The sequence below is a fragment of the Thalassophryne amazonica genome, chromosome 17 (assembly GCF_902500255.1).
Source record: "Thalassophryne amazonica chromosome 17, fThaAma1.1, whole genome shotgun sequence".
Classification (NCBI taxonomy): domain Eukaryota; kingdom Metazoa; phylum Chordata; class Actinopteri; order Batrachoidiformes; family Batrachoididae; genus Thalassophryne; species Thalassophryne amazonica.
In genome coordinates, this window is record NC_047119.1 from 5,599,958 (window position 1) to 5,626,289 (window position 26,332).

The 26,332-nt window shown below is 38.5% G+C and overlaps 1 protein-coding gene across 2 annotated transcripts in view; it reads right to left on the reverse strand.

Annotated features, from left to right (window-relative positions):
* Positions 1–26,332, reverse strand: part of ap3b1a (adaptor related protein complex 3 subunit beta 1a) — a 138,197-nt gene that overhangs the window by 66,484 nt on the left and 45,381 nt on the right. For both annotated transcript variants that reach the window (XM_034192186.1, XM_034192185.1), the window contains exons 15-19: positions 25,217–25,393; positions 20,608–20,794; positions 18,277–18,407; positions 930–1,059; positions 431–599 (exon numbers count right to left, since the gene is read on the reverse strand). In XM_034192186.1, coding sequence (XP_034048077.1) covers positions 431–599; positions 930–1,059; positions 18,277–18,407; positions 20,608–20,794; positions 25,217–25,393 — 794 coding nt within the window. The remainder of the gene's footprint in view (positions 1–430; positions 600–929; positions 1,060–18,276; positions 18,408–20,607; positions 20,795–25,216; positions 25,394–26,332) is intronic.

Here is a 26,332-nt window from a genome sequence, read left to right on the forward strand (position 1 = left end):
TGGTCTTGTTGGATTTGTGAGAATCTATTGAATCTACTGGTACCTTTTTCCCATGTAACAATAAGAAATATACTCAAAACCTGGATTAATCTTTTTAGTCACATAGCACTACTACTATTCTGAACACTACTGTATATACATTCCCAGAACATTGTGGATCATACACTGTCTGACTCACAGAAAAACTGTCTTTCAACAGAAGAAGTTACACAAACAAAAAGGTTGTCAAAGACATAAAAAAAAAACTGTTAAAGATGAACAGATGGAAGCTGAAATTACTGAGACAGCAAAGAAGTGATGAGACACTTAATTAGACGAACAAGACAGAGAAGAAAAACAACATTTAGACACACGAAGATCAAAATCAAAGAGGGAAAAAACACTATGATGCTCTGAGACACCAAAAGAGTGTAAAAGGGTCCCACTGTACCTGTCAGTCACAGCTAGTTTGCCTTTCTTCGACACCTTCTTTGTGTTTTTCTTCTTTTTCTCTTCCGATCCGCTGGAGCTCTTGTCAGACTCACTGGAGCTATTTTTAGACTGACTGGAGCTCTTGTCAGACTCTTGACCACTGTCCTTGTCGTTCTCACTGCTGGACTCTGCACAGACAGATTAGACGTGTGCCAAACAGGCATGACATGCACCTTATTTTCTGGAGTATAAATCACAGGGATTTGTTTTTTTTACTAGTTTGGTAGGTCCTGTGACTTATACTTTGGGGAAACATATAACGTACAAAAAAACGTTATTATTATTAATATTATAATCATTATTATTATTACTGATATAGCTATTTATATAGGACTTTCCCCTGAACCAAAACACTAAACAAAATAAAGAAAATATTAAAAATTAGAGTGCTGATAACAGAAAAAAGGTGCGACTTGTACTTTGGAAAATACAGTACAAACACATGGACAGAAACGAACCTTCACTGCTGCTGCTGTCTTCACTACTGCTGCTCTCAGTTCCTTTCTCGTCCTCATCTTCTTCATCGGAGTAGAACCTATCAGATTTGGATGGTTTGGCCTTTCCCACTAATGGTAACCACTCTTTCACCTAAAAGAAGAGACGTAAACCCCGTTAGAGCACTGGCAGATGCATAATTTACAGACGCACAAAATGCCAGAATTCTATCGTCTCAATACACAGAGGGTTTTGTTTGTCCAACGTTGCTACTTTGTTTCACTTTGCACTTAAAGTTAAAATAAACAGGTGTGACCTAGGCAGCCGCCAGACCTCAGCTTTTGAAATGCAAGAAACTGACAAGTTTAAGTCAAGTTACATGTACCTTCAACCACCTGCTCCTAATTTCCATCATGTGTGCAACAAGCCCAGATAGGTCCAGCAGAAGGCAGACAGGTCAGCGAGATATTAATCCATAACTATATGGACTCTATACATCAACACAGTGGAGTTGAAATAATCCAGATGTACTTGTGTTTTAGAACATCAGCTTTACTTGAAGGAATTTTACAAAATATTTCATGATCTACTAAGGATTTACACCCTGATTCTTTCAACTTACTCCTGCACAGGACCTCAACTTAAAACATTTTTGAATACACTGAACACAGATTTCATAATATTGAATATAATATAGATTCAGATTGTTTTTTTCTTAAAAATATCACTCATCATTGCAATTATTTTTCTGAAGAACAATTTAGCAATTTAAATGGGTCTTTCCATGAACTTGTCAAGAATTCAGGATTGTTTAAATAGTGAAAATAAACATGTTTCAGTAACTGCGATTTCTGAGATGTGGTTGAAAGAGGAGCATATGGACACTGTTCAGTTTCAGGGTTATGATTTCATTGCTACAAATAGGATGCATAAACAGGGTGGTGGTGTGGCACTTTACGTTAGTTCTTATCACTGTGAAATTGTTCAAAATATGTGTTTTTCTTTGGAAAATGTCATGGAATGTGTCACCGTTGAAAGTGCGAAAATCAAAAAATATTTGTTTATAATGTTTACTGATTTTGTTATTGCTTTCAGGATTGAGTATTGTGCACCAGTGTTTGTCTGGTTGTCCATCCATCCATCCATTTTCTTCCGCTTTATCCGGAGTCGGGTCACGGGGGCAGCAGCTCAAGCAAAGCCGCCCAGACCTCCCGATCTACACACACCTCCCCCAGCTCCTCCGGGGGAACCCCAAGGCGTTCCCAAGCCAGCTGAGAGATGTTGTCCCTCCAGCGTGTCCTGGGTCTTCCCCGGGGCCTCCTCCCAATGGGACGTGCCCGGAACACCTCTCCAGCGAGGCGTCCAGGGGGCATCCGGAAAAGATGCCCGAGCCACCTCAACTGACTCCTTTCGATGTGGAGGAGCAGCGGCTCGACTCCGAGCTCCTCCCAAGTGACCGAGCTCCTCACCCTATCTCTAAGGGAGCGCCCAGCCACCCTGCGGAGGAAACTCATCTCAGCCGCTTGTACTCGTGATCTCGTTCTTTGGGTCATGAGCCAAATCTCATGACCATAGGTGAGGATCTGAATGTAGATCGATCAGTAAATCGAGAGCTTTGCTCCCCTACTCAGCTCTCTCTTCACCACGACGCTCCGATACAGCGACCGCATCACTGCAGATGCTGCACCGATCCGTCTATCGATCTCACACTCCATCCGTCCCTCACTCGTGAACAAGACCCCGAGATACTTAAACTCCTCCACTTGAGGCAAGGACACTCCACCGACCTGAAGAGGACAAGGCACCCTTTTCCGGTAGAGAACCATAGCCTCGGATTTGGAGGTGCTGATTTTTATCCCGGATGCTTCATACTCGGCTGCAAACCGCCCCAGTGCACGCTGAAGGTCCTGATTTGACGAAACCAACAGAATCACATCGTCTGCAAACAGCAGAGATGAGATTCTGTGGTTCCCAAACCAGACCCCCTCTACACCCTGGCTGCGCTTAGAAATTCTGTCCATAAAAATAATGAACAGATCCGGTTGTCTGGTTGTATTTCGTAAATTGAGTTCATTGACTAATTTTGCAGTATTTTTTTTTTTTTTGGTATTCGTCATCAGGGGAGTGTGTATGCGTATACACGTGTACGCGTATACACGTATATATATACATATATACACGTGTATATATACACGTATATATATACATATATACACGTGTATATATACACGTATATATATACATATATACATATATATATATATATATATGTGTGTGTGTGTGTGTTTATGTGTGTATACATGTATATATTTCTTATTTTATAGTATAAGGGGTGGGTATTTATAAGCTTTACTTCTGCCCTCACCCTTTCGGCCACACGGGATCACTGTAGAGTTGTTTTGTTATGAGTTTTTTTGGGGGGGGAACTGTGTGCTGAATAAATTCATTCATTCATTCACCCACCCATTTTAATACAAAGTCTCTCCATTTTCAGAGACTATAAGTAGCTGCACAAACTAAAGAGAAATCAACAAATCATAGCACTTTTAAACTCATCACTAACTATTTTTCATATTCGATTACTCTGTTGTTTTGCTTGCTTTATTGATTAATCGATTAACTGTCTGGTTAGAAAACGATCAAAAATGTCAATCAGTGTATCCCAAAGCCAAAGTAATGTCCTTAATCTTTTTTTTTTTTTTTTTACCCACAACCCAAACATACTATATTAATCATTAATTATTGCAGGTCTGCTTTTAAAGTCAGTTTTAAAGATACTATATTAATCAATTATTGCAGCTCTGTTTTTAAAGTCAGTTTTAAAGATACTATATTAATCATTAATTATTGCAGCTCTGTTTTTAAAGTCAGTTTTAAAGATACTATATTAATCAATTATTGCAGCTCTGTTTTTAAAGTCAGTTTTCTTTCTATCAATCAGGTAATAAACACATGAGCTTTTCCAGGACACTGACTATGTGACCTAGAACTGGAACTGATTTACATCAATCACTGACCCAGTATGGTACTGTGTGTGGTAACTGTCTGGAGAAGGCAGTTCTCAAAAACTGAGTGACTGTGCAAGAAGCATACAAGTGAGAGAAATCACAGAGACAGTAATGATAACGCTGAAGAAGTTACAGGCTTCTGTGGCTGTGACTGGAGAAAGTGTGTATGATGCACCATGCACACTTTTGCTGTTTTATCAGCGCAGTGGAGTAGAGCACGGATGGACTGAAAGGAAACATGAAATTTCAGTAGTATTTTCCCAGAAAGCACATGGAAGACTTGAGCTGAGATCTGACCACTTTTCTCTTTGGTTATTCATTTTTGCCTTACAGATAGCCTGCCTAAAACCTTTGCATCTAAACTCTCTAACCCTGTATTAAAAATACCTCCATGTAACCTTGCAGCTGGGAAAACACAAAGTTTCTGCCTGGTGTCCTCCCTAGCAGAAACTGTGATAACATTCATTGTTCAGTGAGAGTTTTCATGGGAAAAGCTGAGATGTATTCATGTGTATGTGTCTCTGCTTGCTGTGCCCCCGCCCTAACTGGTGTACAAAAGAGCACCCTTACAACTGCTGTGTGCACACATTTATTGAAAATCCTGCAGTAATGATTTTGACTGTGTGTGTCTTCGAGGCCTCGAATTAAAAGCCTGTTATTTTAGACAATCTGTCAACTTCTTGACTTTATTTCCACAAACAGGCTCAGACAGTCTAAAGTCCTTTTTTGCCTCAACAACGCCTTTTGGCTTTAGAATAGAAAGCTTTTTTTTTTTTTGCATTGTTGTTTATTGATTTTATTAAGGCCACTATTAGCTACTAGCTTAATAACAATGATAAAACTAACTCCCTCACTTAAAATAAATGAAAACCTTTACATTTTTATTCTCTAATATGTAACATGGCAAACAAAGCTCTTTCCTTGAGTTGAGTAGATTGTACTTTTCCAACTCAATCTGATATGTAGCACAAAGTGAGCACTTACTGCTCTGACTTTGCTGAGGGAAACAAGAAAATATTTATACGGCTAATTAAGGTTTGTTCAATAATGAGGGGAAAAAAATTGAGAATATTGGAAATGTTGTGCGAGCACCAACAGTCTGCAGTTGGAAATGATTTATCAAAGGCATTAATAAATTGAAGGACAGTAAAAACACTGATTTCTCACACTTTGATGGTTAAAAGCTGTTTCATCTGTACTGTACAATAAAAATGAGACCTTCTGTGATGGGTTACCACAACTTTAAATGTTGCAGTGAGGTAGTGAAGAAGATAACATGCATAACATACTCACTTAGCTTCAATATACTTACAGCCACATGGCGCATTTCCCTCAGTCTGGTTTCTGAACACTTCACGGTTTACTTCAGAGCAATGATTGTTGTGTCCTTTTTGAGTAAAGTTTTCTAAAATCCAATAAAACTCAACCACTGGTATTTCCAATTCTTCAAACTTTGCCTACTTATTAAAAACTCCCAGCACAGGCATTAGCCATAAAGAATTCATCTAAGATATTAACCCCTTAAGCCTTAGAGCCTATTTCACCAAACTCACATACCCATACATTATGATTTATTTCTCAGCTTGTACACGGTCAAACATGCAAAAGTTTGGATCAGCTAAAAGACAGGTCCTAGGGGATGTTGTGGATGCAAAAAAATTGAAAGTAAATAATACTTGGTAGGAGTAAATGAGGTGTTTCCCCCCCCCCCCCCCCCCCCAAAAAAGAATTCCGATTTATGTCTTTATTTGCTTGGCGTTTCCGCTGTAGTTAGTTGATATGTGATTGAAGTGGATACTTTTGTAGAGGAGACTTCACTTGACATTTTGATGTATAATGTGTGTATGTTGGTGTCAGCATTGGTTAGTTATGAGTGTTCAAATATTCCAAAACAGGGCAAGTCCCCAAATTTGGGGACTCTAGGGTTTAAAAGTATGTTACATGTAATAATGTGAAATGACAAGTATTGAACATCTGAAGAAAGGGAGGTGCAAAAAGACATGGAAAGCCAAGACATCAGCTGAAATCTATCACTAATTAGAAAGCAATCCTGCCACCTGTCAGTGTAAATTAATATTTTCAATTTATTTTCATTTATATAGCACCAAATCACAACAAAGTTGCCTCAAGGCACTTCACACAAGTAAGGTCTAACCTTACTAACCCCTAGAGCAAGCACACAGGCGACAGTGCCTTTTTCATTACTGTGGCAGTGAGATGTTGCTGTTGTTGTGGAAGAAGAGATTGTCCTTCAAGATGGAGTTCCGGGTTGGATCCGAGGAGTTCCGGGTTATCCGAGTGTGAGCAGCGTGAGAAGAGGCAAAAGAAACTCTGAAAACTTATTTATATAATTTTTTTCTTCGGAATCGGACTAAACGGACAATGGCTATGGATAAAAATACAACGTAAAAAAAAGGTTATTGGACCTCGGACTTATGTTAAACAGTAACTTTCAGCGCAGTTTGGGGCCGGGGCTAGCAGTTAGCCACGCTGCTACCAGGTGAGGTACCGAGCAGGGTAAACAGCCGAAGACGAAATCACTACAAAATGGGACCAAAGAAAAGCTTGTTGGTGGAGGAGTCGGAGGAGGTTAAAAAGGCGCTTGAGTTAGTGTCACTGGACGTAGCTGACATAAAGAATAAGCAGGACAAGATACTCAAGCTAGTGGAGGAAGTCGCGCGACTACAAGAGGACGAGGACGAGGACAAGGACAAGAGGATCAAGGCTCTCGAGAAGAGAGTTGAGGACTTGGAGCAGTACTCAAGGATTAACGATGTGGTTGTGACTGGTTTAAAGATTAAACCCCGCTCATATGCCCACGCAGTGGCCGCGGGCAGTGATCTCGAACCTGGCGAGATCACTGCCCACGCAGTGGCCGCGGGCAGTGATCTCGAACCTGGCGAGATGGAAGAGAGCTCTGCGGAACAACAGGTCGCCGCGTTCCTGGCGTCCAGGGACACTGATTTGGACGTAAATTGTCTTGAAGCTTGTCATCCTCTCCCTACGAAGAAAGGCGCTCCTCCTGTGCTTATCATGAAGTTTCTCAACAGAAAGGATAAGGTCACATTGTTGAGGCAAGGAAGAAAATTGAAAGGTACGAATGTTTATTTGAATGATCACTTGACAAAAACAAATGCAGACATTGCTAAAAAAAAAGCCAGATACTTAAGGAAAACAAACAAAATTCAGAATACATGGGTCAGGAGTTGTAAAGTCTTCATTAAACTGAATGGGTCTCCTGAAGTAGCTAAGGCGCTGGTTATTAAGGACATAAAAGAGCTGGAAAAATATGAAATGAGTCAATAATGTATGGAGAAATAAAAAAAAGTAAAAAAAAAAAAAAACTAGTTATACTTCACAAACCACTGAATCAAAACCCATAATCTCTACTTCAGGAGATGAAATAATACAACAGAGGATAATAAACCAGGAATTATTGGAATTAAAAGCAACTGAGTACACCGAACATAAGATAATGGATTTGGAAAACGAAATAGACCCGGATAATATGTTTTTTTCGACTGATACCGTTCATTGCAACTACTATACGGAACAGGATTACAATAATACATTTAAAACAGAAGGTAAATTATCAATTATCCACTTTACCAGCAGAAGTATGTACACAAACTTTAACAGTATCAAAGAATATCTCCAGCAGTTTACAAAACCCTTTAGTATAATAACAATTTCAGAAACGTGGTTCAATGCGCAAAAAGGAATACAATTTGAGTTGGATGGTTATGATCTAAACTACATCAACAGAGTGAATAAAGGAGGTGGAGGTGTTGCTATATATGTGCGGAAAAATATTAAATTTAAGGTAATAGAAAGTATGACGTTAACAATAAAAGATGTGTTACAATGTATATCAATAGAAATGTATAATAGAAACAAGAAAAACATTATTATAAGTTGTTTATATAGGGCGCCAGGCTCAAATATGGCTACATTTACAAACTGGGTGGACAGAATGTTTTCATCAATAAATAACAAAAAAATATTTATATGTGGAGATTATAACATTGATCTAATAAACCCCAACAGACACACATCAACTGACAAATTTATAAACACAATGTACAGCATGAGCTTATACCCAGTTATCACCAGGCCAAGCAGAATTACATTGAACAGTGCAACTCTAATAGATAACATCTTCACAAACAACATAGAAACTAAAAATATAAGTGGTTTATTGATTTGTGACATAACTGACCATCTTCCTGTGTTTACTGTGTATGACTCCAATTGTAATTTTCAGGTAAAACCCCAATACTTTCCATTAAAACGAGTAAGAACCCAAAAAGCAATAGATCACCTCAATAATGACTTAACAAAACAGGACTGGCGCACTGTGTACAGGGAGAATGATGTGGATTGTGCCTTCAATAAATTTCTAGACATTTTCAATTCATTATATGAGATAAACTGTTCAATACGCCAAGTCAACAAAAACAGTACTGTCGCCAAAAGTCCATGGTTAACAAAAAGGTCTACAAAATGCTTGTAAAAAGAAGAATACATTATACAGACAATTTGTTAGACTAAGGACAAAAGAATCTGAACATAGATATAAATTATATAAAAACAAACTAATATAATCAGAGCCAGCAAGAAATTATATTATACCAAACTATTAAATAATAATAAAAATGACACCAAGAGAATCTGGGAAATTCTTAACACTATAATCAAAAATAAGGTAAGAGGTAATTCTTATCCAAATTATTTTATTGATAAGAACAAGGACATCTATAATATGTATAACATAGTTAATGGTTTTAATAACTTCTTTGTTAATATTGGACCTGACTTGGCAGCAAAAATTCCCGATGGTTGTAACAAGGAGCAGGAATCACTCATAAAAATCAATCCAAACACAATGTTTCTCTCCAGTGTTAGTGAAGCCGAAATAATAGATATTGTTAATAAATGAAAAATAAAAAATCAACTGACTGTTATGACACAGATATGAAGCTAGTAAAAACAATAATCAAAAGCATATCAAAACCCCTGACTCATATATGTAACTTGTCATTTCAAACTGGGACATTCCCAATCAAAATGAAGATGGCAAAAGTTATTCCACTATACAAAAATGGAAATAAACATATCTTCACAAACTACAGACCGGTCTCTCTACTTCCACAATTTTCCAAAATTTTAGAAAAGCTTTTTAACAACAGGTTAGGAGCCTTTATAGAAAAATATAACATAATTAACGAATGTCAATATGGGTTTAGGTCTGGTAGGTCAACTTCACTTGCAATAATTGAAGCAATAGAAGAGATTACAAACACCTTAGATAGTAAAACATATAGTTGGAATATTCATTGATTTAAAGAAAGCGTTTGACACACTTAATCACTCAATTCTACTCAATAAATTGGAAAGATATGGTATCAGGGGAGTGGCTTGGAACTGGATTCAAAGCTATTTAACGGAGAGACATCAGTTTGTGCAGATGGGTGCATTTAAATCTGGGTGTTTGGGCATCCCTTGTGGGGTCCCACAGGGATCCATACTAGGTCCACATTTTTTTAATCTTTATATAAATGACATATTTAATGTGTCACAATTATTAAAATTATTATTATTTGCAGATGATACCAATATATTCTAATCCAGTGATAACTATAGAAAACTTATTAATGTGGTAAATAGTGAATTAATTAAGCTGAAAACTTGGTTGAATATTAATAAATTATCCCTAAATATAAAAAAGACTAAAGTCATGTTTTTTGGAAATCATAATGTCAATTCTAATTTACCAATAAATATAGACGTGTCGAAATAGATAAAGTGTCAGAAAGTCAAATTTTAGGGATAACCATCGATAGTAAATTAAGCTGGAAGTCTCATATCAGCCACATACATAAAAAAGTTTCCAAGAATGTCTCTATTATGTACAAAGCAAAATATTTTCTGGATCATAATGCATTATATTTATTGTATTGTTCTTTAATCTCTCCTTACTTAACATATTGTATAGAAATCTGGGGTAACAATTACAAACGTTTGCTACATCCCCTCTGTATAATCCAAAAGCGGGCAATACGAATCATCTATAAGGTAGGATATCTTGATCACACAAATAGTCTATTTTTGCAATCCAAATTGTTGAAAATGCCAGATCCAGTTAATTTTCACACTGCACAATTATTATATAAAGCCAGTAAAAACTCATTACCCAGTAATATTCTGAGTCTCTTCACCCAGAGAGAAGGAAGCTATAACTTGAGGGGATGTGGTAACTTTAAAGTCAAGGCAGTGAGAACTACCAGGAACGTTTCTGTGGTGTCCGTGTGTGGCATTAAGCTGTGGAATAGTTTGGCACCTCAGCTCAAGCGATGTCCTAACATCCATCAATTCAAAAAAAGATACAAAGAAATGGTTCTGTTGAAATACATGAATGAGGAGAAAGGTGCGTGATCGTCACGTCTTTTTAATTATTTCTAGTTAATTTACCTTTGCTTTTTGCCTTGTGCAGCAATAGAAGGGGTCTCGCTAGGACACACAAACTTTCATAAAATACCTGGAATTATCCTGTACATCAATTTAATTATATATATCATAGCCATAATTGTAAACTATATTATAAAAAAAAATGATAATAATGATAATAAAATCTTACTATATGTTTGTTAATATAATAGATGTTAACATATTTGCATAATACCTGTTATTGCCGGTGTCGTAACCATGGTCAAAAGTATTATTTTTATACATCATGATCCTGTAGTTGAAATGCTAGTTAAATAGAAGTATGGTGATGATGGTAATAACTTAGAGAGAGGGGGAAACATGTATATGTATGTATGTATATATGTATGTACGTATATATATATATATATATATATATATATATATATATATATATATGTATGTGTGTGTATGTATATATGTGTATGTATAATATGTATGTATATGTATATTTATGTTTACATTTATATAATATGTACATATGTAAGTTTATTGATACATAAAAAGACTTTTCCTTTTCTTTCCTCCTTGTTTCCCCCTCTTACATCATTTACATCATTATCACCAGATCAGGGTCGGCAAGTGGGGGTCTGTTGCTCAAAGGTCTCCCCCTTCTGCCAGCAGACTCCAAAACCTTGTCTTTTAATGCAGAGCCTAGGACATTCAGCAAAGGGTGGACCTGTGTCAGGGGGCGACCCCTCTCTGGCAGCAGGTTTACAAAATACTTGCATCTTTTAAAGCACCACACACATGACAAATGGGGAAGGAGGGGAAGGGGAAAAAAAAAGAAAGAAAATAATAATAATAATAATGATAAATTAATAAAAAGGTTAAGGTAATTAAATTAATAAAATGAATGCAGCATAATTGTATATATGTATATGTATTATGTGTATACATGTATGTATAGGTGATGTATGTGTGTATTTTGTGTACTTATGTTCGCATGTATGATGTGTGTGTATATATATATATATATATATATATATATATATATATATATATATATATTGATACAGAATTACCATCGACACACACAAGAATAGTCCTTTTAAATAGTCATTTTCTGAGTAAATGTGGGGAATTTATTGACATATGAAAATGGCTTAAGGAATGACACCAGCAATATTAATAGCAATTTAAAAAAAAATGGTAGTAATAATAATAATAGAAATAAAAAAAAATGTTTTTGATTGACAATAATTATTGTCATTATTACTGTCTATTATGGTGGGAATTGTTTCTATCTATCATTATTATTATTATTATTATTATTATAGATACTCATCACTAATATGATATCAATTACATAGTAATAAAAAAGGAATATTGGTCACACTCGGTAGTCGTAATAACGTATGGGTATTTGGGGGTGGGATTAAATAAGTTTGTCTTCATCCCACCCCTTTTCGGGTTACGTGCGCGGGTATGTATGCGTGTATGTTTGTATCTCCTGTTCTTTTCAACCAATGTGGGTAAATGTAGATGTCAAAGAAATGCTTATTTTGTAAAACTCAAAATAAATGATCAATCAGTCAATATGTATGTATATGTACGTGTATATATGTATATGCATATATGTAGTATGTATGTGTATATACACTCAACGAAAATATAAACGCAACACTTTTGGTTTTGCTCCCATTTTGTATGAGATGAACTCAAAGATCTAAAACTTTTTCCACATACACAATATCACCATTTCCCCTCAAATATTGTTCACAAACCATCTAAATCTGTGATAGTGAGCACTTCTCCTTTGCTGAGATAATCCATCCCACCTCACAGGTGTGCCATATCAAGATGCTGATTAGACACCATGATTAGTGCACAGGTGTGCCTTAGACTGTCCACAATAAAAGGCCACTCTGAAAGGTGCAGTTTTATCACACAGCACAATGCCATAGATGTCGTGAGATTTGAGGGAGCATGCAATTGGCATGCTGACAGCAGGAATGTCAACCAGAGCTGTTGCTCGTGTATTGAATGTTCATTTCTCTACCATAAGCCGTCTCCAAAGGCGTTTCAGAGAATTTGGCAATACATCCAACCAGCCTCACAACAGCAGACCACGTGTAATCAACCAGCCCAGGACCTCCACATCCAGCATGTTCACCTCCAAGATCGTCTGAGACCAGCCACTCGGACAGCTGCTGAAACAATCGGTTTGCATAACCAAAGAATTTCTGCACAAACTGTCAGAAACCATCTCAGGGAAGCTCATCCGCATGCTCGTCGTCCTCATCGGGGTCTCGACCTGACTCCAGTTCGTTGTTGTAACCGACTTGCGTGGGCAAATGCTCACATTCGCTGGCGTTTGGCACGTTGGAGAGGTGTTCTCTTCACGGATGAATCCCGGTTCACACTGTCCAGGGCAGATGGCAGACAGCGTGTGTGGCGTCGTGTGGGTGCGCGGTTTTCTGATGTCAATGTTGTGGATCGAGTGGCCCATGGGTGGCGGTGGGGTTATGGTATGGCAGGGCATCTGTTATGGACGAAGAACACAGGTGCATTTTATTGATGGCATTTTGAATGCACAGAGATACCGTGACGAGATCCTGAGGCCCATTGTTGTGCCATACATCCACGAACATCACCTCATGTTGCAGCAGGATAATGCACGGCCCCATGTTGCAAGGATCTGTACACAATTCTTGGAAGCTGAAAATGTCCCAGTTCTTGCATGGCCGGCATACTCACCGGACATGTCACCCATTGAGCATGTTTGGGATGCTCTGGACCGGCGTATACGACAGCGTGTACCAGTTCCTGCCAATATCCAGCAACTTCGCACAGCCATTGAAGAGGAGTGGACCAACATTCCACAAGCCACAATTGACAACCTGATCAACTCTATGCAAAGGAGATGTGTTGCACTGCATGAGGCAAATGGTGGTCACACCAGATACTGACTGGTATCCCCCCCCCAATAAAACAAAACTGCACCTTTTCAGAGTGGCCTTTTATTGTGGGCAGTCTAAGGCACACCTGTGCACTAATCATGGTGTCTAATCAGCATCTTGGTATGGCACACCTGTGAGGTGGGATGGATTATCTCAGCAAAGGAGAAGTGCTCACTATCACAGATTTAGACTGGTTTGTGAACAATATTTGAGGGAAATGGTGATATTGTGTATGTGGAAAAAGTTTTAGATCTTTGAGTTCATCTCATACAAAATGGGAGCAAAACCAAAAGTGTTGCGTTTATATTTTTGTTGAGTGTATGTATACATGTGTGCGTGTATATATATGTGTATATGTGTAGGGGTATGTATATGTATGTGTAGGTATAAATGTATGTATGTGTATATTTATTTATGTGTCAGTGGGTATGTATATAGGTATATATGTGAGTGTGTATATGTGTGTGTATAAGTGTATATATGTATATAATGTGTGTGTATGTATGTACGTATACAGGTATATATGCACGGCCCAAGCAGAGGGTCACCCAATAGAGCCTGGTCTGCTTGAGGTTTCTTCCTAAGAGGGAGTTTTTCCTCACCACAGTTGCCTAGTGCTTGCTCTGGGGGTCGGCAGGGTTAATACGGAGTGACTTGGGCCACGTTTGCTGTGATTTGGCGCTTTATACATAACATACTTATACATGAATTGAAATGTAATTGAATATTGAAGTGTATGTCTGTGTTGATATGTAGTGTGTTGTGAATTTGTGTATATGTTGTTATGACTGTTATAATTGTTGGACTCATTCTAGCAGGGGTGGGCGTTGATAAGTTTTGCTTCTGCCCACACCCTTTCGGACTCACAGGCTTGTTTATATAACATTCATATTATTGGTATGTTTCTGTTCTTTCGGATTTGTGTGTGTGCCGAATAAATCCATTCATTCATCCATTCATAGTGGTAAGGAAAAACTCCCTCTGATGATTTGAGGAAGAAACCTCAAGCAGACCAGACTCAAAGGGGTGACCCTCTGCTTGGGCCATGCTACCGACACAATAGACAATACAGGAAATTTGGGGAGATTTTGGGAGTTTGTGCTGGTGCACAAGATGGGAGACCTGCAAGGAAAACAGCTGTTTAGTTGTCCAAGAGCTAAGGACCACTTCAGAAAAGACCTGAAATTAGCAGGTACAAATGTTTCAAAGAAAACAATAAGTAATGCATTCAACCACCATGGCCTGTATGCACGCTCACCACGAAAAGACCCCATTGCTGAAGAAAAAGCATGTTGAAGCTCATTTAATGTGTGCTGCCCAGCCAATCACCTGACTTGAATCAAATACAACCCCTGGCAAAAATTATGGAATCACCGGCCTCGGAGGATGTTCATTCAGTTGTTTAATTTTGTAGAAAAAAAAGCAGATCACAGACATGACAAAACTAAAGTCATTTCAAATGCCAACTTTCTGGCTTTAAGAAACACTGTAAGAAATCAGGAAAAATAATTGTGGCAGTCAGTAATGGTTACTTTTTTAGACCAAGCAGAGGGAAAAAAAAATATGGAATCACTCAATTCTGAGGAAAAAATTATGGAATCATGAAAAACAAAAGAACGCTCCAACACATCACTAGTATTTTGTTGCACCACCTCTGGCTTTTATAACAGCTTGCAGTCTCTGAGGCATGGACTTAATGAGTGACAAACAGTACTCTTCATCAATCTGGCTCCAACTTTCTCTGATTGCTGTTGCCAGATCAGCTTTGCAGGTTGGAGCCTTGTCATGGACCATTTTCTTCAACTTCCAAAGATTTTCAATTGGATTAAGATCCGGACTATTTGCAGGCCATGACATTGACCCTATGTGTCTTTTTGCAAGGAATGTTTTCACAGTTTTTGCTCTATGGCAAGATGCATTATCATCTTGAAAAATGATTTCATCATCCCAAAACATCCTTTCAATTGATGGGATAAGAAAAGTGTCCAAAATATCAACGTAAACTTGTGCATTTATTGATGATGTAATGACAGCCATCTCCTCAGTGCCTTTACCTGACATGCAGCCCCATATCATCAATGACTTGGAAATTTACATGTTCTCTTCAGGCAGTCATCTTTATAAATCTCATTGGAACAGCACCAAGCAAAAGTTCCAGCATCATCACCTTGCCCAATGCAGATTCAAGATTCATCACTGAATATGACTTTCATCCAGTCATCCACAGTCCACGATTGCTTTTCCTTAGCCCATTGTAACCTTGTTTTTTTTCTGTTTAGGTGTTAATGATGGCTTCCGTTTAGCTTTTCTGTATGTAAATCCCATTTCCTTTAGGCGGTTTCTTACAGTTCGGTCACAGACGTTGACTCCAGTTTCCTCCCATTCGTTCCTCAATTGTTTTGTTGTGCATTTTTGATTTTTGAGACATATTGCTTTAAGTTTTCTGTCTTGACGCTTTGATGTCTTCCTTGGTCTACCAGTATGTTTGCCTTTAACAACCTTCCCATGTTGTTTGTATTTGGTCCAGAGTTTAGACACAGCTGAATGTGAACAACCAACATCTTTTGCAACACTGCGTGATGATTTACCCTCTTTTAAGAGTTTGATAATCCTCTCCTTTGTTTCAATTGACATCTCTCGTGTTGGAGCCATGATTCATGTCAGTCCACTTGGTGCAACAGCTCTCCAAGGTGTGATCACTCCTTTTTAGATGCAGACTAACGAGCAGATCTGATTTGATGCAGGTGTTAGTTTTGGGGATGAAAATTTACAGGGTGATTCCATAATTTATTCCTCAGAATTGAGTGAGTCCATATTTTTTTTCCCTCTGCTTGGTCTAAAAAAGTAACCGTTACTGACTGCCACAATTTTTTTTCCTGATTTCTTATAGTGTTTCTTAATGCCAGGAAGTTGCCATTTGAAATGACTTTAGTTTTGTGTCATGTCTGTGATCTGCTTTTTTTCTACAAAATTAAACAACTGAATGAACATCCTCCGAGGCCGGTGATTCCATAATTTTTGCCAGGGGTTGTAGAAATCTATGGAAAAACTAAAGATCAGAGTTCATAGAAGAGGTCCATGGAACCTTAAAGATTTGAAGACTGTTTGAGTGGAAGAAAGGGCCAAAATCACACCTAAGCAATGCATGTGACTAGTTTCTCCATACAGGAGGCATCTAGAAACTGTCAATACCAAAAAAGGCTTTTGTCCAAAGGATTACATAAATTTCAGTAAGCGTGTTAAAATTTTTCCCCCCATGTCATTCCACATAACTTAATTTCTGTAGTTATTTGTTTTGGTTTCTTTGCATCTATGGGTTACTGGGGTTGCTACCAACATCTGGTGAAAATTTCATGTCAAAAGCATCTTTAGAAATATATTTACTGAGAAAATGGTGACGTGTTCAGTACTTATTTTTCTTGCTGTACATATGGGTACAAGCTAAATGTGGTTAGGACAAAACTGGTTGCCAGCTCATCAAAGGATCCAAAATTGCCATCGAAGAACGTGTCTGACATTAACAATGCCTTTTTTATGTTCCAGGTGGCATAAGCAGAGACTAACATGGAGGGAAACATGCATTCATTCATTCATTCATTCTGACACTTATCCAGGTCGTGGGGGCAGGAGGGGAACAACATGTGATTATTGCAGATCATGGGATTAAGAGCAGACACAGAATTCATCCTAAGATGTCTTCTAAATTAGCTCCATACCTTCTATGAGGAAAAACAGACTGGATCAAAGTGGTTTTACTACAGAGTCCCCCAAGAACAGTGCATACCAAAGCACAGAGTGATATTGAGTGATGTGATCTACCTTCCTTTAAGCACCAGTGAGTAGGGATGGGTACTGATAAGATTTTATCAATAGATACCATTATCGATTCCGCTTATCGATCCGATTTCTTATCGATTCCCTTATCAATACCTCTTCTGAATTTTCTGTGTACTAAAAGTCGGCTTTACCGGTTTTCTATGTCAACAACATTTTATTGAGTCTTAAAGTAAATAAATATGAAATTGGTCACTGGATCCTTAAACTCTGGACATAAACAGAAATAAACAAAATCTGTAGTTTTTGTCAAAAGCATTTCCTTTCAGACATTATTGGCATAAATATCACCCCATACCTCTGAGTTGAGCTCTTGCAGCCAGCTGCGCTGCACGTCAGCAATGTAATTCATAAAGAATGCATTTCAGTTGATTGCAGTTTGTTGTCTATATTACAATGTTTGGAAAGAGGTGACATTTTATTTAAAGTGGCGATTTGCTTTAAAGTTATTAATTCCGACCGGACTCTAACTTGACTCAGCAGAGACCAACGCAGTGTTTGGAGCTCTGCAAACAGAACGGAGGACGATTCTCATTTCTTGACTGCAATAAGACAAGAGTCCCAGTTAGTAACTTTAATCTGCACAAAAGTGACTCATGATTGACATATTTTAATGGCTTTCAGGGGTTTAGCGGACTTGCCGCTTCTGAAGAGTAGCAAATCAAAGAACCAACGAAGCAGCAGATCGAAGCATTGCTTCATTGGTTCAAGCTTGAAAGCGGAGCCGCGCTTGCAAAAGCGATTGATTACAGACCCGCTGCAGGGTCTGCCATCAATGTAGAGAAATGACCATTTTCCCGATAAACACCCTCAAAAACAATGGCCGCTCTGAAGGACCAAAAAGGGAATCGTTAAGCAAAAAGGCTATTAATGTCGGTGGATCGAATCATTTCTTAACGATACCCGAAAATAACTGGTTCTCGATACCCAAACCTACCAGTTAGTATTTACGTAGGAATAAGAAGTAAAAAAAATTTGCAGTTTAGAACAGAGCCAATTCTGGCAAAAAAAACAAAAAAAAAACAAAAAAAAAAAACAAGGAAGAAGCTGCTCCATAAAATCAACAGTTTTTAAAATTGAAATGGTATGTATGTAGTATAACAATAGTAAGGTGTGTGTGAGGAAGGTGTACTCCTTACTGGCTCAATGACCTCCATGTTCCTCACAGACTGGTCAGGAGCAACGGCTGGCCAGTCTGACAGCTCCTGGTATCCGGTCACTTTAATGTTGAGACTGTGGGAGAGAGTGCCGAGTTGAAAACGGTCTCGATCTAAAACAAGAGAATGATAAAATGAGAGTCCGTCAGCAAAATGCATCAAAATGTAACAAAGACTGTGGTAAAAAAAAAAAAAAAAAAAAAAAAGGTGGCGGAAAGATCAAAGCGAAAGAAAACATAATTAACCTACGTAAGTTTAAAAAAAAAACGACTTAATGAGCAGTGGCACGTGAGTAGTTAGTTCAAAGTCACCTCAGAGTATCCTTAATGAATGAGTGACTAGTTAAATGTCAGAGAGCTTTAATACGAGGTGTAGGTATCCTCTTCCCCTGCGCGTGTACGTGCACTGCACACGTACTTGCATTCTGCTCTCCCTGGCGGTCAGTGCAGGAAGGTAATTTGCATCTTCCTTGTGAGGTGTGCTCTAAATACGAAGCTCTGCTACCGAAGAAAGAAAGAAAGAAAAAAGACTAGTGTTGAATGTGGAAGAAATGAAGAATGACAGGGGTGGTTAATATTTTTCATAAGCACCCAGTAGGTGCAAACTCCTGCAGAATTTTAATGCTTCATGAGGCCGTTTCAGGACTTGCTATCAAGGAGGAAGAGAGAAAAAAAGACTGCTAAATGAGGGAAGGATTTTACCCCCTCTACGCGCCTCAAAAAGGTTAGCATTAGTTCAATAATTTACCCATCTCATTAGTCGTCGTGAAAGCGGTCTGACCTAACTGCCCTTCAGAAAGAGACACTAGAATAATAAAACCACTACAGCCCCAATCAACTTGACATTCTTCTGAAAGTAGAACCGTTTGACTATCAAGGAAATGAAGGCCAGTTAATACAGTAGTGTTCAGAATAATAGTGCTATGTGACTAAAAAGATTAATCCAGGTTTTGAGTATATTTCTTATTGTTACATGGGAAACAAGGTACCAGTAGATTCAGTAGATTCTCACAAATCCAACAAGACCAAGCATTATGATATGCACACTCTTAAGGCTATGAAATTGGGCTATTAGTAAAAAAAAGTAGAAAAGGGGGTGTTCACAATAATAGTAGTGCGGCATTCAGTCAGTGAGGTCGTCAATTTTGTGGAACAAACAGGTGTGAATCAGGTGTCCCCTATTAAAGGATGAAGCCAGCACCTGTTGAACATGCTTTTCTCTTTGAAAGCCTGAGGAAAATGGGACGTTCAAGACATTGTTCAGAAGAACAGCGTAGTTTGATTAAAAAGTTGATTGGAGAGGGGAAAACTTATACGCAGGTGCAAAAAATTATAGACTGTTCATCTACAATGATCTCCAATGCTTTAAAATGGACAAAAAACCAGAGACGCGTGGAAGAAAACGGAAAACAACCATTAAAATGGATAGAAGAATAACCAGAATGGCAAAGGCTCACCCATTGATCAGCTCCAGGATGATCAAAGACAGTCTGGAGTTACCTGTAAGTGCTGTGACAGTTAGAAGACGCCTGTGTGAAGCTAATTTATTTGCAAGAATCCCCCGCAAAGTCCCTCTGTTAAATAAAAGACGTGCAGAAGAGGTTACAATTTGCCAAAGAACACATCAACTGGCCTAAAGAGAAATGGAGGAATATTTTGTGGACTGATGAGAGTAAAATGGTTCTTTTTGGGTCCAAGGGCCGCAGACAGTTTGTGAGACGACCCCCAAACTCTGAATTCAAGCCACAGTTCACAGTGAAGACAGTGAAGCATGGTGGTGCAAGCATCATTATATGGGCATGTTTCTCCTACTATGGTGTTGGGCCTATATATCACATATCTCGCAGATGTGAAGAAATCATGAAAAACTGTCATTATACAACTAAATACTAGTTTAGTGATTCACAGGATTGCTAAAAAAGCAGTTTGAACATAATAGTTTTGAGTTTGTAGCGTCAACAGTAGATGCTACTATTATTGTGAACACCCCCTTTTCTACTTTTTTTTTTACTAATAGCCCAATTTCATAGCCTTAAGAGTGTGCATATCATAATGCTTGGTCTTGTTGGATTTGTGAGAATCTACTGAATCTACTGGTACCTTGTTTCCCATGTAACAATAAGAAATATACTCAAAACCTGGATTAATCTTTTTAGTCACATAGCACTACTATTATTCTGAACCCTACTGTATATGTTCAGGGGATACATCTTACCCAACAGACAAAGGAGGAGTCCTCTTTAACATTTCATTTTCAAGTTATTTAGAAGATATAACATTACGAGAGGGTGGATAAGAATAAAGCGGTATATACCTTTGAAGGTGGACTCGAGGATAGGGGCCGGTTTGGGGGCCAAAAGGATGCGTCGAGCGTACTTGTTAAGCGCTCCGCTCTTCTCGTTGGGCACGATCAGCTGCCTTATGAAGCGTGTTCGGTCTCTGATATCGTAGTTTTGGTCATATTTTGCGAGGTTCAAGATGTACTGGGTCAACAGCTTAGTCTAGGGAAGACAGTACGTGGAAAAAGAGAAACCACAAAAAGCAAAGTTCAAGAGCTGTGTAGCGAGTGCAGCTACACAGACAATTATAGTGTTAAATCAACTCCATCATACTGTATATCAACTACTGGTGTGGAGTTGATTTAAAGCTATGACAGAAGACCGTGTGCACTTGCTACAAGGTTAATATAACACTTCACGATCTACTGTGTACATAGTTAACAACATACTTGAATTTTCAACTTTATACAAGTCTTGTTTTGTAGTTTTTAGACGGCCATTAGTCATTAAACCAAACCACTCAAAAACATTATCGGTGGGATTTGCAGATGTAGTGATACGGCTATATTATTAAACACCCAACAAGCTCAGAGGAATACAAATCGTGCAAAACAACTATGTTTTAGCCAGATGCTTCTCTTAAGTCCGATAGAGGCCCTGACACACAAAAGAGCGGATGCTTAATTTCGGATTTTGTAGCAAGAAGTAAGTGAAAATCTAAGACTAACCCCAGACAGGACACCAGTCCAACACATGTTACTTTCCCAGCCAACAGTGGTACCCATTTGCAGCTGGGTCAGCTGAAGACAATCCAGATGAAGTGTCTTGTCCAACAATACAGACAAATATCATGATAGGGAATCAAACCCAAGTCTACCTATTTACTGCCCAAGTCCTTAACCCACTGGGGCTGCTTTCAGCCAAAGAAGAGGAGAAAATGAAAGCCGCACAACAAAACTCTGAGCTATTCTGCTCATTGTAAATGTGAATTACCATCTGCCATATGATCACTTTCCCAGGTGGACTACAACCCTCTCTCTTCTTATTATTTATAACTGGTACTTTTAAATTTAGCTGTGGCTTTAAATAGAAGAGAGTCTGCCATTTTCTCAGGTTTCAGCCAATTACACAGATGAGTAGTATGTTGTCATAAATGTGGCAATCAGCCAAAATGATACCCACAAGTACTGAAACAACTTTTGTTCTTTATTACTGGTCTGACATATTTCTATTTCCTGATCAAAGGCAATAAGAAGTACCTGTGCCACATGTTCAGAAGGCAAGGAAACACACATACAGTTGTATGCAAAAGTTTGGGCACCCCTGATAATTTTCAGGATTTTCCTTTATAAATCATTGGTTGTCTGGATCAGAAAATTCAGTTAAATATATCATACAGCAGACAAACACAGTGATATTTGAGAAGTGAAATGAAGTTTCTAGGATTTACAGAAAGTTTGCAATAATTATTTAAACAAAATTAGGCAGGTACATAAATTTGGGCACCCTTGTCATTTTACTGATTTGAATACATTTAGCACTAATTATTGGAAGACAAAATTGGTTTGGTAAGCTCACTGACCCTGGACCTCCTTACAAAGGTGAATCCAATCATGAGAAAGGGTATTTAAGGTGGCCATTTGCAAATGTTTCCCCTCTTTGCATCTCTTCTAATGAGTGGCAACATGGGAGCCTATAAACAACTCTCAAATGACCTGAAAACAAAGATAGTTCAACATCATGGTTTAGGGGAAGGATACAAAAAGTTATCTCAGAGATTTCAGCTGTCAGTTTCCACTGTGAGGAACATAGTGAGGAAATGGAAGACCCCAGGCACAGTACTAGTTAAGACCCAAAGTGGCAGGCCAAGAAAAATCTCAGATATGGATGGTGAGAACAGCCACAGTCAACCCACAGACCTGCTCCAAAGACCTACAACATGATCTTGCTGCAAACAGTGTCTCTGTGCATCGTTCAACTATACAGCGCACTTTGCACAAAGAGATGCTGCATAATGCTGTAATGCAGAGGAAGCCTCTTCTGCGTACATGCCACAAAGAGGGTCGCTTGAGGTATGCTAAAGCACATTTGGACAAGCCAGCTGTATTTTGGAATAAGGTGCTATGGACTGATGAAACTAAAATTGAGTTATTTGGACATAACAAAGGGCGGTATGCATGGCTGAAAAAGAACAAAGCATTCCAAGAAAAACACTTGCGACCTACAGTAAAATTTGGAGATGGTTCCATCATGCTGTGGGGCTGTGTGGCCAGTGCAGGTACTGGGAATCTTGTTAAAGTTGAGGGTCACATGGATTCCAGTCAATATCAGCAGATTCTTGAGAACAATGTTCATGAATCAGTGACAAAGTTGAAGTTGCATCGGGGCTGGATCTTTCAAAAAGACAATGACCCTAAACACTGCTCAAAATCTACTAAGGCATTCATGCAGAGGAACAAGTACAACGTTCTGGAATGGCCATATAAAGAAAAATCATGAAAATTATCACGGGGTGCCCAAACCTTTGCATACAACTGCAAATACATAATACAGTACAGACACTGAACTGTGGTAATTAAACCATTACTTAAAAAGCCATCACTTGACCCAGCTATCTTAGCTAATTATAGGCCAATCTCCAACCTTCCTTTTCTCTCAAAAATTCTTGAAAGGGTAGTTGTAAAACAGCTAACTGATCATCTGCAGAGGAATGGTCTATTTGAAGAGTTTCAGTCAGGTTTTAGAATTCATCATAGTACAGAAACAGCATTAGTGAAGGTTACAAATGATCTTCTTATGGCCTCGGACAGTGGACTCATCTCTGTGCTTGTTCTGTTAGACCTCAGTGCTGCTTTTGATACTGTTGACCATAAAATTTTATTACAGAGATTAGAGCATGCCATAGGTATTAAAGGCACTGCGCTGCGGTGGTTTGAATCATATTTGTCTAATAGATTACAATTTGTTCATGTAAATGGGGAATCTTCTTCACAGACTAAAGTTAATTATGGAGTTCCACAAGGTTCTGTGCTAGGACCAATTTTATTCACTTTATATATGCTTCCCTTAGGCAGTATTATTAGACGGTATTGCTTAAATTTTCATTGTTACGCAGATGATACCCAGCTTTATCTATCCATGAAGCCAGAGGACACACACCAATTAGCTAAACTGCAGGATTGTCTTACAGACATAAAGACATGGATGACCTCTAATTTCCTGCTTTTAAACTCAGATAAAACTGAAGTTATTGTACTTGGCCCCACAAATCTTAGAAACATGGTGTCTAACCAGATCCTTACTCTGGATGACATTACCCTGACCTCTAGTAATACTGTGAGAAATCTTGGAGTCATTTTTGATCAGGATATGTCATTCAAAGCGCATATTAAACAAATATGTAGGACTGCTTTTTTGCATTTACGCAATATCTCTAAAATTAGAAAGGTCTCGTCTCAGAGTGATGCTGAAAAACTAATTCATGCATTTATTTCCTCTAGGCTGGACTATTGTAATTCATTATTATCAGGTTGTCCTAAAAGTTCCCTAAAAAGCCTTCAGTTAATTCAAAATGCTGCAGCTAGAGTACTGACGGGGACTGGAAGGAGAGAGCATATCTCACCCATATTGGCCTCTCTTCATTGGCTTCCTGTTAATTCTAGAATAGAATTTAAAATTCTTCTTCTTACTTATAAGGTTTTGAATAATCAGGTCCCATCTTATCTTAGGGACCTCGTAGTACCATATCACCCCAATAGAGCGCTTCGCTCTCAGACTGCAGGCTTACTTGTAGTTCCTAGGGTTTGTAAGAGTAGAATGGGAGGCAGAGCCTTCAGCTTTCAGGCTCCTCTCCTGTGGAACCAGCTCCCAATTCAGATCAGGGAGACAGACACCCTCTCTACTTTTAAGATTAGGCTTAAAACTTTCCTTTTTGCTAAAGCTTATAGTTAGGGCTGGATCAGGTGACCCTGAACCATCCCTTAGTTATGCTGCTATAGACGTAGACTGCTGGGGGGTTCCCATGATGCACTGTTTCTTTCTCTTTTTGCTCTGTATGCACCACTCTGCATTTAATCATTAGTGATCGATCTCTGCTCCCCTCCACAGCATGTCTTTTTCCTGGTTCTCTCCCTCAGCCCCAACCAGTCCCAGCAGAAGACTGCCCCTCCCTGAGCCTGGTTCTGCTGGAGGTTTCTTCCTCTTGAAAGGGAGTTTTTCCTTCCCACTGTAGCCAAGTGCTTGCTCACAGGGGGTCGTTTTGACCGTTGGGGTTTTACATAATTATTGTATGGCCTTGCCTTACAATATAAAGCGCCTTGGGGCAACTGTTTGTTGTGATTTGGCGCTATATAAAAAAATTGATTGATTGATTGATTGGTAGGACTGGTCCAAGACAAACTGTGTCCCTTATGAAACCACTTCTTTCGTTTTTGCTATGAGACCATTCTAAACTGTCGTTTCATGTTCATCTTTTAATATCAAATTGAAGCGTCTACAGTAAAGACAATTTAATTAACCTCGTCACTTTCTGAAGGAACTGCACATGTATATTGCAGAAACGTGTGATACTATTGTTAGTTTATTCATCCTATGTCCAACTCAACACAACAAAGTGTTCTTGGTAGTGAAGTTAGCTGCTCGTACCTGCTTGGAGTTAGTCAGGTAAAGTTTGGCTGCTAGGTTGACTGTTTGCAACTTAACAATGTCCTCCTCCACTGTGAACGTCTTTGCCATCTTACGGAGAACATCTGGGGCTATTTTTGGTACCCTCTCGCAGTACTCCCCTATCAGCCACAGGATGCTGGCTCGGGCCATAGGAACCTAGAGGTTTGGGGAACAAGTAAAACAAAGTCAGCAATTATTAATCATTACTGCTTACCTAATAATTTACCAACTAAAGGCCGTTTTTCACTATTGTGCTGCTGCATGTCAACATAACTTTTTGCTGAAGCAGAGAAAAGCATTGTGGGTAATCACGAGATGTTGTGCAGCCCTCACAACTCTCAAGATTACAGGAAAAGAGGCCGATTGGTTGATTTTATCCCATAGTGGGCACAGTTCAGCGAATCAGGTGAGAGCTAATGAGCAAAGCAACTTTCTCGTTAGTAGATTTTAAAACCATTAGTGGACAAATTAGCATCTACTGAAGTAACTTTAAGTCATGTAAGTATTTTTGAAATAACGTTTATGGTCAAAAACATTTCTATACCCCAACATCATGCACATTTGTTCCTATTTGAGCTTCTACACTAAAATAGAAAGCAAAATCAACACACCACAAAAAGGCAACAAGCATCGCCTCAAGGAGAGGAGATGGAGGAGCAGGGGGTCAAGCCAGAATAAATGCATTAATTAATACAGACAACACACTACAACAGACCAAAGCTTTTTTTTTTCTCCCAAAATGAGACGTTTTCTGTTCTTTATGAAATATCGATGTTGACGTGCAGCGCAGCCGGGTGCAAGACCGCAGCTCAGTCTATGGAGTTACATTTGTTTCATTAATGCCTGAAAGGAAATGCTTTTGACAAAAAAAAAAAAAAAAATAAATAAATAAAAACTACAGATTTTATTTCTATTTATGTCTAGAGATCAAGGATCCAGTGACCAATTTCATATTTATTTCCTTTAAGAATCACTAAAATGTTGACATAGAAAAACTGTAAAGCCTACTTTTAGTATACAGAAAATTCACAAGAGGTATTGATAAGAGAATCGATAAGGGATCAGATCGATAACGGCATTGAAAGATAAAATCTT